The 14,586-nt window shown below is 45.7% G+C and overlaps 1 protein-coding gene and 1 long non-coding RNA gene across 2 annotated transcripts in view; one reads left to right on the forward strand and one right to left on the reverse strand.

The window, feature by feature from the left end:
- The window catches only part of LOC139055411 (uncharacterized), a 36,100-nt gene extending 27,674 nt beyond the window's left edge, over positions 1–8,426 (reverse strand). The window contains exons 1-2 of the long non-coding RNA XR_011511736.1: positions 8,293–8,426; positions 8,060–8,169 (exon numbers count right to left, since the gene is read on the reverse strand). This is a non-coding gene — a long non-coding RNA (uncharacterized lncRNA). The remainder of the gene's footprint in view (positions 1–8,059; positions 8,170–8,292) is intronic.
- LOC135896217 (kynurenine--oxoglutarate transaminase 1-like) overlaps positions 1–14,586 on the forward strand; it is a 131,873-nt gene that overhangs the window by 40,902 nt on the left and 76,385 nt on the right. Inside the window, exon 3 of the mRNA XM_070535071.1 lies at positions 8,590–8,717. Within this exon, the coding sequence (XP_070391172.1) occupies positions 8,590–8,717 (128 nt within the window). The remainder of the gene's footprint in view (positions 1–8,589; positions 8,718–14,586) is intronic.

Raw genomic sequence — 14,586 nt, forward strand, 5'->3', positions numbered from 1 at the left:
TGGCAAGGGCAAGGCGAGCTCGTACAGGCCAGTTACAGTAACGTCTGTGACATTATAGGGTGTTCTACATAACTTGGTCGAAACATTAAAAATATGGGAATGCCAAGTAGCCGGACAGAACCAAGGTTGCTCGCCATCGCTTGGAGATACTGAGATTGTTTTTTTTTTGCATTCCTCCTAATTCCATAATTAGTCTTAATTTATTAATAAACTTTTCCAGTGTTATAAGAAGATGAAAAGTGTCGATGAGAAAATTGCTGAGAAACATGAAAAACTCCGGATACAGCTTTCTGATGGTCAATACGTGCTACATAAAAGCGTTTTTCCAAGCATGAGAGAACCCGCGAATACACGCGTAGTGCCTCGAGCGGCCAGTCGCGCGTCAATTTTGATCTTTGATCCTTTCATCCTTTGATCTGTTGTTACATATTAATCCTGCAGTGGCATGTCAAACCTACTGCTCGGCTACACTCCCGACCTAATATTAAAAATTTATCTCACCAACGCCATCGTGTTTTCACTACTGGTTGATATCCCAGTTTCCTTGTGATACATTGCCGGAATACGCCAATTATGTACGCAGTTGGTGGGCTATGTGGCGTGAAGAAAGTGCAATGGCAATCCGTCTTGAAGAGTTAGTTGCCCTGGGCTACCGATCTGGCATAATGCAGCGCCAATATTCTCAGTCCGTTAGCTGACAGGATGCAAATGCAAAAATGTCATGTCTATTTGTTCCTATACTGCATACCCTAAAGATTCGTGTTTAGGGCGATTTCTAACAACAACAAAAAAAGAACATGCGTGCTGCCCCCCTTTCCTCTCTTCCCTTTTTCTCGATGTCATCTCCACGCGATTAAGAATTTTGAAGTTCACAGGTTGGAAGGCATAATGTTACCAAAGGCATTGACGAAAATCTTTAGAAAGCTAATTCTGCACAATCACCCTCCTACACCTTCGGACCCAGCCGCTATGCACAATATAAAGAACGGACCGCGTACTTCGTGAAGGAGGTGTGGCCCTTGTAAGTAACAGTAAAAGAAAAAAAGAACATTTTCCCGCGTTCGCTTCCTACGCATATACACCGAATAGGCTACCGAACGAAAATGAATAATGCAGTACGATGTGCACCACATCACCTCGCGGGAGTGCACCTTTCACACTGCGATTCAATTACACAGCGCTAGAGCGCAGGTAGCCCGCGGCGCTGGCACAGTGATGCGTATATGCTACCAAGCGTCTGCATGGCACTGCACGTATCGCTCCGTCCAGCCGTAAGCTGTACCATGCTTCAGAGAAAAGCAGTGCGTGCCACTATAGCCCACGGCCTGGCGCTGCGTGGACCTGCGTGCGAGTGCACGGGAGTCACGGAAACGAGCGACGTCGGGGGAGAGACGCAACTTACCAGCATGGCTCACCGAGCCATGGGTCTCACTGCCAGCAGATTCTGCCTGCTTTTACTAGCTAGACTGTAGCAAAGTAGTCTCGGGCGCCAGCCTGCAACGCTGTTCACCTTCTTGTTGACGCCGGGTGATTTGGCGAGAAAATTGCCCCCCTCATTTGGGCGCTCGCTAATCGCTGGGGCGGTGCCTCGTCGTGCGCATGGTATGGAAAACTAGAGAAAAGGCAAAGGAGCACGCATGGGCGCAGTGAAGTGAAGCAACGACGTTTACGGGCTCGTAAGTTGGCAGCTACTAGCATTGAACCTCGTGCATTTTTTTTCTTCTTTCTCTCTCTCTCTTTTTCTTTTTGTACCGCGCTAAAAACGAAGATGACGGGAAAGCGGATGCAAGTCTTCGGGCACTGGCGCCCTTACCAGGGCCCGTTGTAGAATAAAAGTTACGAGTCTGCGCAGGCGGAGAGCAATTGTTGTTCGAAATTTTTTTCTTTGGTGCACAATTAGGATGTTTGCGAGCCGCACAGCAGCATTATTTAAATATGAGCTATTTTTCTTTTTCGAACTGCCCAATCAATTTTCTTCGCAGTGGTGGGATCTGAATCTATAGGCGTCCCTCGGTATTTGGGAACATTAGTAATGTCAACTTAAATACTATAGCGAAACGCATTAAGTGTCGCGTTCAAATACTACATCAGACAAAACTAAGCTAAATTTATTATTTATTTAATTAGTTTTTTTAATTATTCATTGTGTCGAGCTCTGCAATATGTGCTTGTCAATCTGACCTATACAGGCCAGTCATCAAGCAGAAATTATCCCAAATTGATCTGGTTAATTTTAGAACAACGCAGACTTTACTTTGATGCTTCGGCAGGGTGTATTTTATGTCCGGCTATGACTTGCATTTTTTTTTCTCGTGAGCTTAGGTAAACTTTGGGAATAGGCTGCTTCTCGAGGCTGCTATGTTTGTCCGCTTATCTCCGATCCGTCTCTCTCGCTCTCTCTAACCGCCGTATTCAAAAACGTTCCTCCACTCAACGCTCCACTTCGACTACATGGATGGATGGTAGAACCTTTTCGTTGCTTGGGAAAAACTGAACTAGAACGTGGACCATGACCCTTGAGATTGCGAGACAGCAGCTTACAGCACTAAAGAAAAAGCAACTTCGTAGCTATAAGATTGCAGGGCGATCTACAAGGGTTTTTCGAAACCGCTTGAACCCTGCAAAGAGCTCTTCATTACGATGCCTTTGACCACCTTGCACTTCACTGCTGCTGCTGGTTTTGTATAGCAGATAACTATCGGACTGCTTTTCGCAATCATAAAATTCGCCTTTGTACTTGCGACCGTGTTCAGCTTTGTCTCCGCTCTACTTTAGAAGTGCTTGACATACCTGCATAATTTCGGGTACGTATCCGGCACTATAGCCCTCTTCGGCCACAGCGTTCACTATTTTCGATGGACATGCTGTGGACACAAACTCGCCAAGAGAGAGAGAGAGAGAAGGGAAGACGGAAAGGCAGGGAGGTTAACCAGACTGAGTCCAGTTTGCTACCCTACACGTGGGGAGGGGAATGGGGAGTGAAAGAGGAAGAGAGAGAACTTAAGTGTAGGATGTCTATAGTCGGACACTCAAGTCCGTTGCCTTCAGGTAGCGAAAAAGCGCTCGAACTGCTTTCTGGGCCAATGAACTGTGAGGCCAGGCCCCCAAGATCTTCGCTTCCGTAAATGGCCTGTCATCCAGTCTATTTAAGGCACACTGGAGAGTCTCACGTTGATTATCGAAGCGAGAACAGTGGCACAGAAGGTGACTGATGGTCTCTTCACACTTGCACTTAGCGCACATTGGTGAATCCGCCATTCCAATGCGGTAGCTGTAGGAGTTGGTGAATGCTACTCCTACCCACAGCCGACACAGCAGTGTTGCGTCACGTCGTGGAAGGTTCGCTGGTAATGTAAGTTTCAGTGATGGGTCGAGGCTGTGTAAACGACACTTAGAGTTCTGTGGTGTATGCCAGCAACCTAACGTGATTGCATGAGCAAGACTGCGAAGCTCTCTTGCAGCGTCGACTCTGGATAAAGGTATAAGGAGTGTCGGTGAGCCAGCCTGGGCCCGTCGGGCAGCGTCATCGGCGAGGTGATTACCAACGATGCCACAGTGTCCCGGCAGCCATTGAAATATGATATCATGTCCTCGTTCAGATGCGCAATGGCAGGTTTCGTTGATTTGTGACACCAGCTGTTCATAATTGCCACGTCGTAAACTTCGCAAGCTCTGGAGGGCTGCTTTCGAGTCACAAAATATTGTCCATTTGTTGGGCGGTTCTTTTTCAATGTATTCGACAGCAGCGCGAAGAGCGGCCAGTTCAGAACCTGTAGATGTCGTTACGTGTGAAGTTTTGAACTTGATGACGACCGATTGAGATGGTAGAACAACGGCGCCCGTAGAATTTTCCGAGACGGAACCATCCGTGTAAACATGAATTCGGTTAGCATATGAGAAATGCAGAAGTTCCAATGTGATCTGCTTGAGAGCCGCGGTGGTCAGGCTAGCTTTCTTCACTATTCCTGGAACAGCAAGGTACACAGGAGGCTTCTTCAAGCACCACATAGGGGATGGCGTTCTTGTTGCGGGTGAGTGCCTCAAAGACAAAGAGTGCCGGTTAGCCGCAATCGATCTGGAGAACGCTGCCTTGGGTCTTTTCTCAGGCAAGTGAGCGAGATGGTGGTCAGGGACTCTGGATATATGGCGAACATGCGCCCGGAGTGTATCGATATCTATATAGGTCCTTATTGGGTTGTCTCTCGCGATGGCAATTGTTGCCATGGTTGAAGCATTTCGAGGTAGCCCCAGACATGTTCGAAGGGCTTGGCCTTGAATGCTCTGTAGGACATGGATGTTAGTTTTGTTAGCATTGGACAGCACTGGTGTGCTGTCCAAACTCGCCAAGTTTTGTGAATGACCGCTGTAGCTGCCGGCGACTAAATTTTCGAATGAAACATAAATTCATCATTCACTCTACCGCAAATAAATCTTACCGAGCAACGTCACACACTTTGCTTAAACATAAACATGATTCTTAGATGAAGAAACGTTGTACGAATCTGCGTTCTTCGTTCGCGGAGCGTACAACTACATGCCGAAACTTAACGTGCTTGTGATAACAGTGGTAAACTGGAAAAATGTAACGCCATTAAGGAAGGAGATCATCACAGATTTACAGACCGGTTCCATGAAATCCCGAAAACACAGGTCTCCTTTGACAAGACATTCACAGTGTACGTTTTACTATAGCAGCTGACATGGGCTAATAATTTACGACATAGTTGGTAATTCTCTTAGTAAATGAAATCTATTTGCTCCCTCGCCATTTTATATCCAACATAAATGTTCGCAAAGAGAACACGGAGCAAAGCATTGTCTGTCATAGTTACAAACTTAGAATACCAATCGGCACCCTCCTTGATTGACCCGCTGCTTCAGTGCTTATTGAGCATTTTACTCCCAAACGGCATTGGCGCGCCAGTGTTTACAGGAACGTCAAACTTTAAATTCATATCTGCTTGCTGGATCAAGTGAACGATTCATAATGACCTAAAGTTACAGCAATGTCTAAAGTAAGAATGCTTTTGTCAAAAGAAGCAGTAGCGGAGCTTGCAATTCTACAGTTATTATGAGCCTATATACAGGGTGTCCCAGCTTTCATGCACCGAGTTTAAAGAAAAGGACACAGATCATTCAACGTGAACAGGAACAAGTGCATATTGCTTCGAGTCTTATTGAGAAACGCCCAGAAATTTTTAGTCCCTGGGGCCCAATTATTTAGGTAAGAATATATATCTAACTTTTTAATGGTTGTTCTAATCTTGAAGATGTCAATTAGGCAAGTGTAGGGAATCGTAAGAAAAGTCAAAATGGCATGTTTCAAGCAAGGTACTCATAGAGTTTTTACTGTGCCCGGAAAATAGAGAAACCCCGCCAAATATACGTAAAAAAACTCACCGAGGATTACGATACTCCCTAATGCGAAATTTGAGCGCAGCTGTATACGTGTTTTCATTTCGCGCTATATTGGCTGGCGCGGACAATCCCCGTGCGGCATGTTGCAAACAGAACTAAGTGTGGCACGACTGCCTCACTAATCGTGACGCGTGGGCGCGATTCAAAGCATCCGCCGCAGACGGAGCTGCACTCATGTAGTGCTTTGTATGCATACGGACGACGCGCGCTACTCTGGCACCATCTCGTATCCATCGTCACCGCAAAGCCCGCCGTGGTCGTCACTGTGCTTCTACAGCGAAAGCTGTATATGACTAACCTTCTGTAGTTTTTTCGGCATCTGGAAACAGAAACGGACTTAGCGATTTCGAACAAGCCCATACTGGTGCAGTGCGGCGGCCCAGATGTCAAAATGCAGAACAGATTAGAACGCTCACCGCGAACAATGGCGTGACGTCAAGGTTATCGCAGTATATTAGCAGGAGAGGTACCAACGCTAAAAACAATTGCGTTATCGATGGGACGGGCACCCGAAGAACAACATGCGCACGTGGAACGCCGGAAGGAACGGCTACGAGAATGTAAACGGCGCCGGCGCGAAACGACCACCGACGAAGAACGTTCCCTCGATGCTGAACGAAAACCGCAATCGTACCCGCCGTGGTTGCTTAGTGGCTATGATGTTGGGCTGCTAAGTATGAGGTCGCGGAATAGAATCCCGGCCACGACGGCCGCATATCGATGAGGGCGAAATGCGGAAACACCCGTGTGTTTAGGTGCACGTTAAAGAACCCCAGGTGGTCCAAATTTCCAGAGTCCCCCCCCCGCCCCTACGGCGTGCCTCGTAATCAGAAAGTGCTTCACAGAGTGGAATGGCAGTCTTAATTTTTCTTCTGCCCCGGTTTTGTCATACCTGCTCGCGCTCTCTACGCTATCGCCGTCTTTCATCCGCGCTTCGCGTTCGCTCTTTCATCTTCTTGCTGTGCTCGTTCGCTCGGTTACGAGGACAACGAGCGACAACGCCAACGCTCGTCACAAAAACGGGCGCCGCAGCTCTTAAGCGCCCTCTGTGGGCTCTTAGCCATCCTCAGTGGGCCCGTTAGATGATCCGCCCTTGACAGTCCCGGACTGCCCGAGGCAGTGCTCTCAGCCAATGAGTGTAGCGTCTCGGACATTCGGAGACTGTTAGAGATGGATAATAGAAGAGGCCCAGTGGTTCAACAAGCTCTTCAAATAAAGTTCGCCGTCCTAGGCAGCGTATTTTCTTGATCTTGATATGCGCCATAATCGCCGAGAACTGTTGGCGCGTCGCGGAAAGAACATGCGTGCTGTGATCGCCGCCTCTCGGCCCAGTACCGGCTGAAATGCTTATTTTCCTACTGAGACTGTTTGATAGCGCTTTTACCACTTTTACCCCGTGCACGCGGGTACGCCGTCACACGGTAGTTTTCACATTTCCCGGGATTTCTATATCTGCTGGAAAAAGCAACCGCGTGCATCAATTCAGGGGTTTAACAATCCGAAACGACGATTTCATTATGAGGCACGTCGCAGTGGTGGACTCCGGTTTAATTTCGACCACCATGCGGTACTTAATATGCCCCCAATGCACGGGCGTTTTTCAATTTTGCCCCCATTGAATTGTGTCCGCCACAGCCGCAATTTCATCCCGCCACCTCGTGCTTAACAGCGCAACACCATAACCGCTAAACAAACGCGGCGGGTAGCAGCCACGTGATGTGTACCTTGCTGGAAACACCTAATTTTAACGTGTCTTATAATTCTTTATAATTCCTTATAATTCCTTATAACCACCTAACTTAAATTTTGACAATGAAAGCAACAAGAAATTTAAATAAATACATTTAATTAACTAATTAGCTGCCAGGAACTAGAAGTTTACCGCATGTACTCTCGTAATAGCCGCACCCATGTGAAAGCCGCATCCCGAACTTTGTAAAAAGAGAATCCTCAAAAATATATTTAAAATTTACCTGCGTATAGGCTACACCTTTCATTTTTGAGGTGGTTGACTGTGTTATCTGTTGTGGGGTGCGAGAATGCCGAAGCTTTTATTTTTTTCTTAATCGTTGGCAAAACAAGGCAGCCGTGCCGAGTTTTCGGCGTCTCCAGATAGCAAAAGCACAGCCTCTGAGATTTAGCAGCTGCCTCTGAGACGTTGCCGTCACGGATGTGTGGTTCGTCACCATTTATTCCAACCGGCATGGGGATTGCCAAGAACATAACGTGCACGGGATCTAATTCGCGAAGAAAAACCTGTGTTGTTTCTTTATATATTTTTAACTCGTCGCATTATAGTTGGGACAGCTTGTGTACGATCGCTTGAACACCAGCGCCATGTACAACGCGTCTTCCTGGCGTACCCATGTTTTTCTGCCATTTTCTCCCATGCGTGTAAGCACAGTAAGCGCTTGCTCCGAGCAGAACGAAGCCTCTGTCGAAGGTCATTGCCACCCACGGCACGATTCGATCGATCTCTACCGATAAGGAGCTGCGGAGAAAGCTGTCGGCGAGCCCATTATGTGCGCGGTTGCGTAACTGACTAGGCAGTGTGCGTTTTCAGGGGTGAACGCAAGAAGGACCGAGTGCGCGCGTGCGTTGCGGGGCGGGAGTAGCAGGAGGGGGGGGTTAACTAGCTTACCTCCGATCTTGCTCCAAGAGCACCAGCAGGTCAAGAGAAAAGGTGCCGCAGGTCACACACCTTCGTTGCACGACTGACCGGATGAAGTTACCACCCACCGCCCTGCCCGCCTGCGTTGCATTGCGCCCACGGCCAAGTGAAATAAAGCACACGAATGGCGAAGGAAAGAACAGCCAGTTCAGTACATGGGAAAACGTAATAAAAGAAAACAACACGCGGCGAAAAGAACTCACTGGAGCTAAAATATTAACAGCTTCCGTCGTGCCTACGGCCTATACAGCAGGAGAGGTCGGCCTCCCTGAGGCCGGTGGAGCCATTTTCCTGAGATTCTCGCGGGACAGACAACGCCGTGTTTCCACCATTAGCCTCCGGTCTGTTGTTTTTTTTTTCCTCTTCTTCTTTTTAAACAGTTTTATCCGTTAGCCGCCTTGGGTTAGCAGCGAGTCTGGGTTAGCAGCGAGCGCCAATCGCCTGAAGAAACGTGAGGCTCCTTTATCGTCGAGTTTCTTTTTTTTTCTTTTTTTTTCCAGCTTATGCCTGCCTGCTTGTTGTGGCAACGATGGCAGCGTTTATGCCAGGATGTCTGCTTGTCAAGGTGGACGCGACATGGTGTTAGATCAAAGGAAAAGAAGAAGTCTGAATATGCAGCAGTCCTAAAGTAAGAGGCAACAACAAAAACAATTATGGGGTTTTACGTGCCAAAACCACTTTCTGATTATGAGGCACGCCGTAGTGGGGGACTCCGGAAATTTCGACCACCCGGGGTTCTTTAACGTGCACCTAAATCTAAGTACACGGGTGTTTTCGCATTTCGCCCCCATCGAAATGCGGCCGCCGTGGCCGGGATTCGATCCCGCGACAAAGTAAGAGGCAGGCGACAGATTTTGGCACTAGGGGACTGCGATTCGTTCCTTGAGAAAATTCTGTGCGCAAGAGTTTGTAGCCAAGCGCTTAAAATTAAAATGCCTAAATGGTCTAATAGCGGAATACCGCCTATACACTCACTCTCACGCTCATTGAGACTAGATAGATAGATAGATAGATAGATAGATAGATAGATAGATAGATAGATAGATAGATAGATAGATAGATAGATAGATAGATAGATAGATAGATAGATAGATAGATAGATAGATAGATAGATAGATAGATAGATAGATAGATAGATAGATAGATAGATAGATAGATAGATAGATAGATAGATAGATAGATAGATAGATAGATAGATAGATAGATAGATAGATAGATAGATAGATAGATAGATAGATAGATACCAAATAAATTTTTATTCTGTCTTTACTCAATATGCACCCAAGTTTTTTGCATTCCACCTAGATCAGACTGCGATCGCCGCGGCCAGGAATCGAACCGGCCACTTCATTCTCAGCAGCAGGCACAAGAATTACGCAGCTTTATTTTCGATAATCTAGCTTTTAGCTTAAAATACCATTTCACGAATGACGCTTTTTTACATCATTTCTGCTATTGGGGGCAGCATAGAGCTCTTTCTGGAAGAATTTCCACCACATTCTGTTCCTGAAGCCAGTATGAAATATCAGTACTCGGGTGTTTTTGCGTATCGCAGCCATGAGTATGCGGCAATCTCTGCTAGGAGTCGCACTGCTTAGGAAAGGAGGATTCGGGCTTAACAAAAAACGTCATGGCTGCTCAGCCACGGCCGCTCAGCCACAGCGGTGGACAGCACGGAATCGTCCGCACATGCGTTCTGACGAAAATAAAGTTTTTCCATCCATCCATCCACAAGCTTTAATTTCAATGAAATAACATTTCCCTGGAAGCAGGGTGATGTGATAACATGACTAAGGTCCATATGAAGAAGGAGTTTTCAAACTATGTGGGCTGCATTTCACAGTTCATGGATTTTATCTCTTTAGTGCCAGCCTTGTAACCAACTCATCACTAATGAAACGGGTCCTCGCGACATATTCAGAAAAGGCGAAAATGCAGACTCTGGTGACACAAGTACCCTGCTGCACACATGCGGATCATGATCAGTGCAGATGTCCTGGCTACCGTAGTCTTCTCATCTGGTTCGGTATCCTGTTCAACGAGTGTTGATATTCTGTATGAAGATATGACGCTCTTCCGCACTCAACTAAAAAAAAAAAAAAGCCTATACAACGCCGATGTTCAATAATTTCATGCCATCATATGATCATACAGTAAAGGTCGTTATGTCCCTCCATGACCGGTTGGGTTTGCTGGATAAAGGACCAGTACTTTTTCTTCATTAGTTAAACGACGTTTTGTGAGTGTGCGTCTAAGTTTTAAGGAACAAACATGTTAATGGGAACCATTCCGCCAGAAACAGAACGGCAGGCCTCGGACTCGTAAGACCACTAAGGAAGTCTAGACAACCGGGCGGACAAGTCAGCTCTTTCAACAACTTTTGTAAGCGCTTCAACGAGATTTCAGTGACCTGGGCGTAACAAAAGCCGTGAGCTCACAAAAGTTGTAGTCTTGATGTTTGCGTAAACTCAACGTCCGTGCTCACGTGACGCGAAATTAGGAAGTAGGTTTGTAATTCAGTACACCGGGGAACGTGACCCTCCGTCCAGTGTAGGTGCCTCGTTCTGCTCGCCCATGCGTATTGCCGACAACAACGTGCGCCTCAGATCCGCGATGAGCGAGCACGCAGAGATTCGCCACGGATGAAATACCGAAAATAGAAGCGGCGGTTACTTTTACATCGCATCACCTATGATTTAGCTACCTTGCTGTGACGTTGTGCCTCGCCTGCGAAGAGTGAAAAGCTACCTCCGCATGGTCCTGATGGATTTCGAAAAGTCTGTGGTTTTCCGGCTAGATGAAAAAAAGAGCTGCCTTTTCTGTGCACATGAAAAGAAAAAAATATCGCATAGCGGGAGCGACCAAATGCTGAGGTTAAACTAAGTGAAAACTACACATATAATTAGCGAGACGCGCAGAATATCTTTCCCCAACTTTATCTGCGTGCCATACTGCAAGTTCTTTCGAGAAGCCCCATTATAATATGCAGCGAAAAATATGTGCTATTAGGTGGGCATTTAGGTTTTGGTGCTCTTTACATGACTAGAAGCCTTCGACGAAGGACCTCCAATTTTTTGTACACCATGTAAGGGATCATGCAGCGTTCGATTTGTGTTCGAAAAAAGGGTACTTTTTTGGGTATCGAATGATTCTTTACTTACTGCCTAATTAGAAACGCGTTAGGTCAAAACTCCAATGGTTTTTTTTTATATGGAAATCTTGACTTCCAAATGCGCTCTTCTCTCTTGCTTGCCTTCCTAAGGAAAGTGTTATTTTTAATAAAAATTGGTTTCCCTTACGAGTTTGTATTGTGCTGGTGTTTCCATGGCTCGAATTTTGCGCAAGAATAAGTAAAGGCGCATTTCTTGCGACCACTAAGCACGTTACTATCGAAACTTTTCGTGTCGTTAAGCTTTCCGTACAAACAGCGTGACATTCAAAGTTTCTTGAAAAAGGTTTGAATATCACGCCTGGACGTGGATACTGTTCCTTTTTCCTGACGGTCTTGTATGTACATAGAATACCAGAGGAAAAGAAAAAGAAAAAAAAACAGTATGAACAGAAAGCAGCAGGCCGTATTCAAACTGACTGATGAAGCGTAAACTGAGTGCTACGACACGAAAACGGTGTTTTTAGCATTGTAAATACTTGTTCCGTGTGACCACATTGACGCAACTACAGGATCGCATTCTCTACCGTTCAACCTTTTTCTGTTTTTATGTATTGAGCTAACTTGTTTACTTTAAGTTATCCTCGTGTATGTAAATAACGATATTCAGCGTTATTGATCATTTCGCTCAAGAATAAGTAGGCGTTGGTGAATGCAACGCCTAGGCTTAAGCGACACAGTACTGTTTCTTCGCTTCGCGGAAGACCAGCTAGCAAACGCAATTGCATAGAAGGGTCGTGTGAATGCAACCGATGCTGAGTAAAGTCAGGTGTGTCTAATTTGCAATGTCAATGCGCTAGCTTTCTTAGATGCTGGGCTGCGTCAGTGCTTCATAAAGGTGCAAAAACAAGATTTGTTCCTTCATGTAGTTTTCTAAAAGCTTTGTAAGCGAGGTCATTGCCGGAGATGTCGCAATCACCCGGAAACCACTGAAACACGATTATGCGTCTTTTTTGCGATCACGTGGTGGTGCGTTTGTCGTATCTCCGACACGAGTTGTTGACAGCACATTTATTAAATAGGTGACAAACGTCACTGCAAAACAGCCTTTGAGACGCAAGATATTGTCCACTGATTAGCCGGCTGGTTGTTAAGAAGCGCATGTGCCTTTATGCCTGTAGAAAATAGGATACATATATATATATATATATATATATATATATATATATATATATATATATATATATATATGTATATATATATGTATATATATATATGTGTGTGTGTGTGTGTATATGTTGTACGCACTTGTCTCTCTTTGGACATCGTGTGCATCTGTGCTGTACATACAGTGTTTTTGATATTTTCACCTGTTTTTCTCATTGGTGATATCTTGTCGTTTGAGTACTCAGTGTAACGTCGCTATATAAAGCTTCTCTTCTGCCTTTGGGTTGTTGTGCAACTTGTGACGCTTTTCCAGTTTTTCAGGTGAAAAGGTGTAGTCGGTACCATCTCCTGTGACGAACATCTTATTTATTATATATATATAATATTGATACATTGCTCGATAATACTGTACACTCCGACTAAGGCGAATCTGGTTAAGATAAATTAGATATTTGGAAATAATACGAGAACATTTGTTTAGTTTCCCATAGGCCCAGTGCAAAATAAAAAAAAAAAATAACCTTGCAGATCCAACGCAGATGTTAGAATTTGAAGTGAAGCTTAAGTAAAGCGGTATATTAAATGCTCTGTAGCATTTAGTTCATCGAGGTGCCACCGGAGGCTAATAATTATTGGGGAGACAGTGGCCATGGAGTTAAGCGGCGGAGTTGAAAGAGAGAGAGACAGAGATAAAGGACAATGAGAAGGTGGTTAACGAAAGGATATCTCAGGTTGGTTACCCTGTACCGGGAAAGGTGAAAAGGGGAGGTAAAGAAAAAAAGAATTAACAATATAATATCACTGTTTGTATGGGCGTTGTCACACAGTTTTCGAAGGCGCCCCATAATCATGCAGAATGGCAATGTCACAATGAGACATACAACGTCATGCAGTGCACAGTCAAAGTTTGTCACACTAAGCCCGTGTCTCTTAGGAAACGTAGCAGCGCCTTTATAGCAGCTAGCACTCGTGTGCAAATAGGCGAGTGTCTAAGAATTTTGCTTTCTGTGAGTGGGCGTTTGATGAGAACGCTGCTCTTTGCTGGTGTTCAAACGTTATGCATCTGTAGTGCACTCAATGCTTTAGTGCATTTTTTTCTACAACATGAGGAGACTGAAAAAAAAAGTTGAGACCAGGGGTAATGCTATTTTTGCAACAGCTCGCAGGTTTGCATGGCCCGGCAGCGGGCAATAGTTACTGAGTTAATTGCTTAAATAAGTGTACCTAAAACAAGATTTCCATCGCGCAGCTTGAATAAATCTGCCTTCTTGCATATCCCTTTTGGTTTTATTGCTGTTTCCTTTATTGTTCTCTCTCGTGAATATTTGTGTGTACCAGGAATAGTAAGTTTTCAGACTTTGCGGATCACTTATGTTAAGACTAACTTTTGATAAGACCGATTTTAAAGATCCCTTGTCGAGGTCGTCCAAATGGAAGTCTACTCTATCTGCCGCGTAGAAAATCGAATCTGAAAGGCCAAGGAAGGCTTCGGTCGTCTCCGTTCCGGAAAAAGCTGGGCCGCAACTGCAAGCCGTGTGCACGATGCGCACAGTGAATGAGCCCGTGGGAGACCGGCGCGCGAAAAGTGCGCTTGATGACCTTGAAAGTGTGGCCACGCTCAGCTACGAAGAAGGCGTCCTTCAAATGACAGGGTGCCAGCACTGAACACTTCCATCAAGGCAAGAAACCCGCACATTGGATTTCCCCCTGTTCCTTCGGAACCTCTCTTAGACTCGCCTTTTTTTTGTTTATCGTGTAACTGTAGCTGTGCTTCCGTTACCGCTAGTACGCTTGACATGACTGCTCATTCTTTTGCTATCGCAAGCAAGGAAAGGCAATGAAAAATCTGCACGAACGAGCGAGAATACCGGAAACCGGAACTAGCATTGCACGGTATTGATGGGGCGAGTTTGTATAGCAAATCAATGGCGAGCACTCAGAAAAGAAAATACACAAACCGTGAGAACGAAGAAAGAAACACCGACACATCCCTATCTTGCCGCTTGCCTGTATTAGCAAATATCAGCACTTGTATTCATTCATGGGACATCAAAAATAAACCCAACAAGAATGAAGCCGAAACGCACTCCCTCCCCCCCCCCCCCCCCCCCCCCAACGGCACACGTAGAATAAATATAAAACGTAGTATCACCCAGCGCTTCTTCCAGAGTCCTGAAAGTACTGCAAGCCCTGTGTCAGGAGGGCTCAGTCACCACGTTCA

Source organism: Dermacentor albipictus, chromosome 1 (genome assembly GCF_038994185.2).
Source record: "Dermacentor albipictus isolate Rhodes 1998 colony chromosome 1, USDA_Dalb.pri_finalv2, whole genome shotgun sequence".
NCBI classification, from domain to species: Eukaryota; Metazoa; Arthropoda; class Arachnida; order Ixodida; family Ixodidae; genus Dermacentor; species Dermacentor albipictus.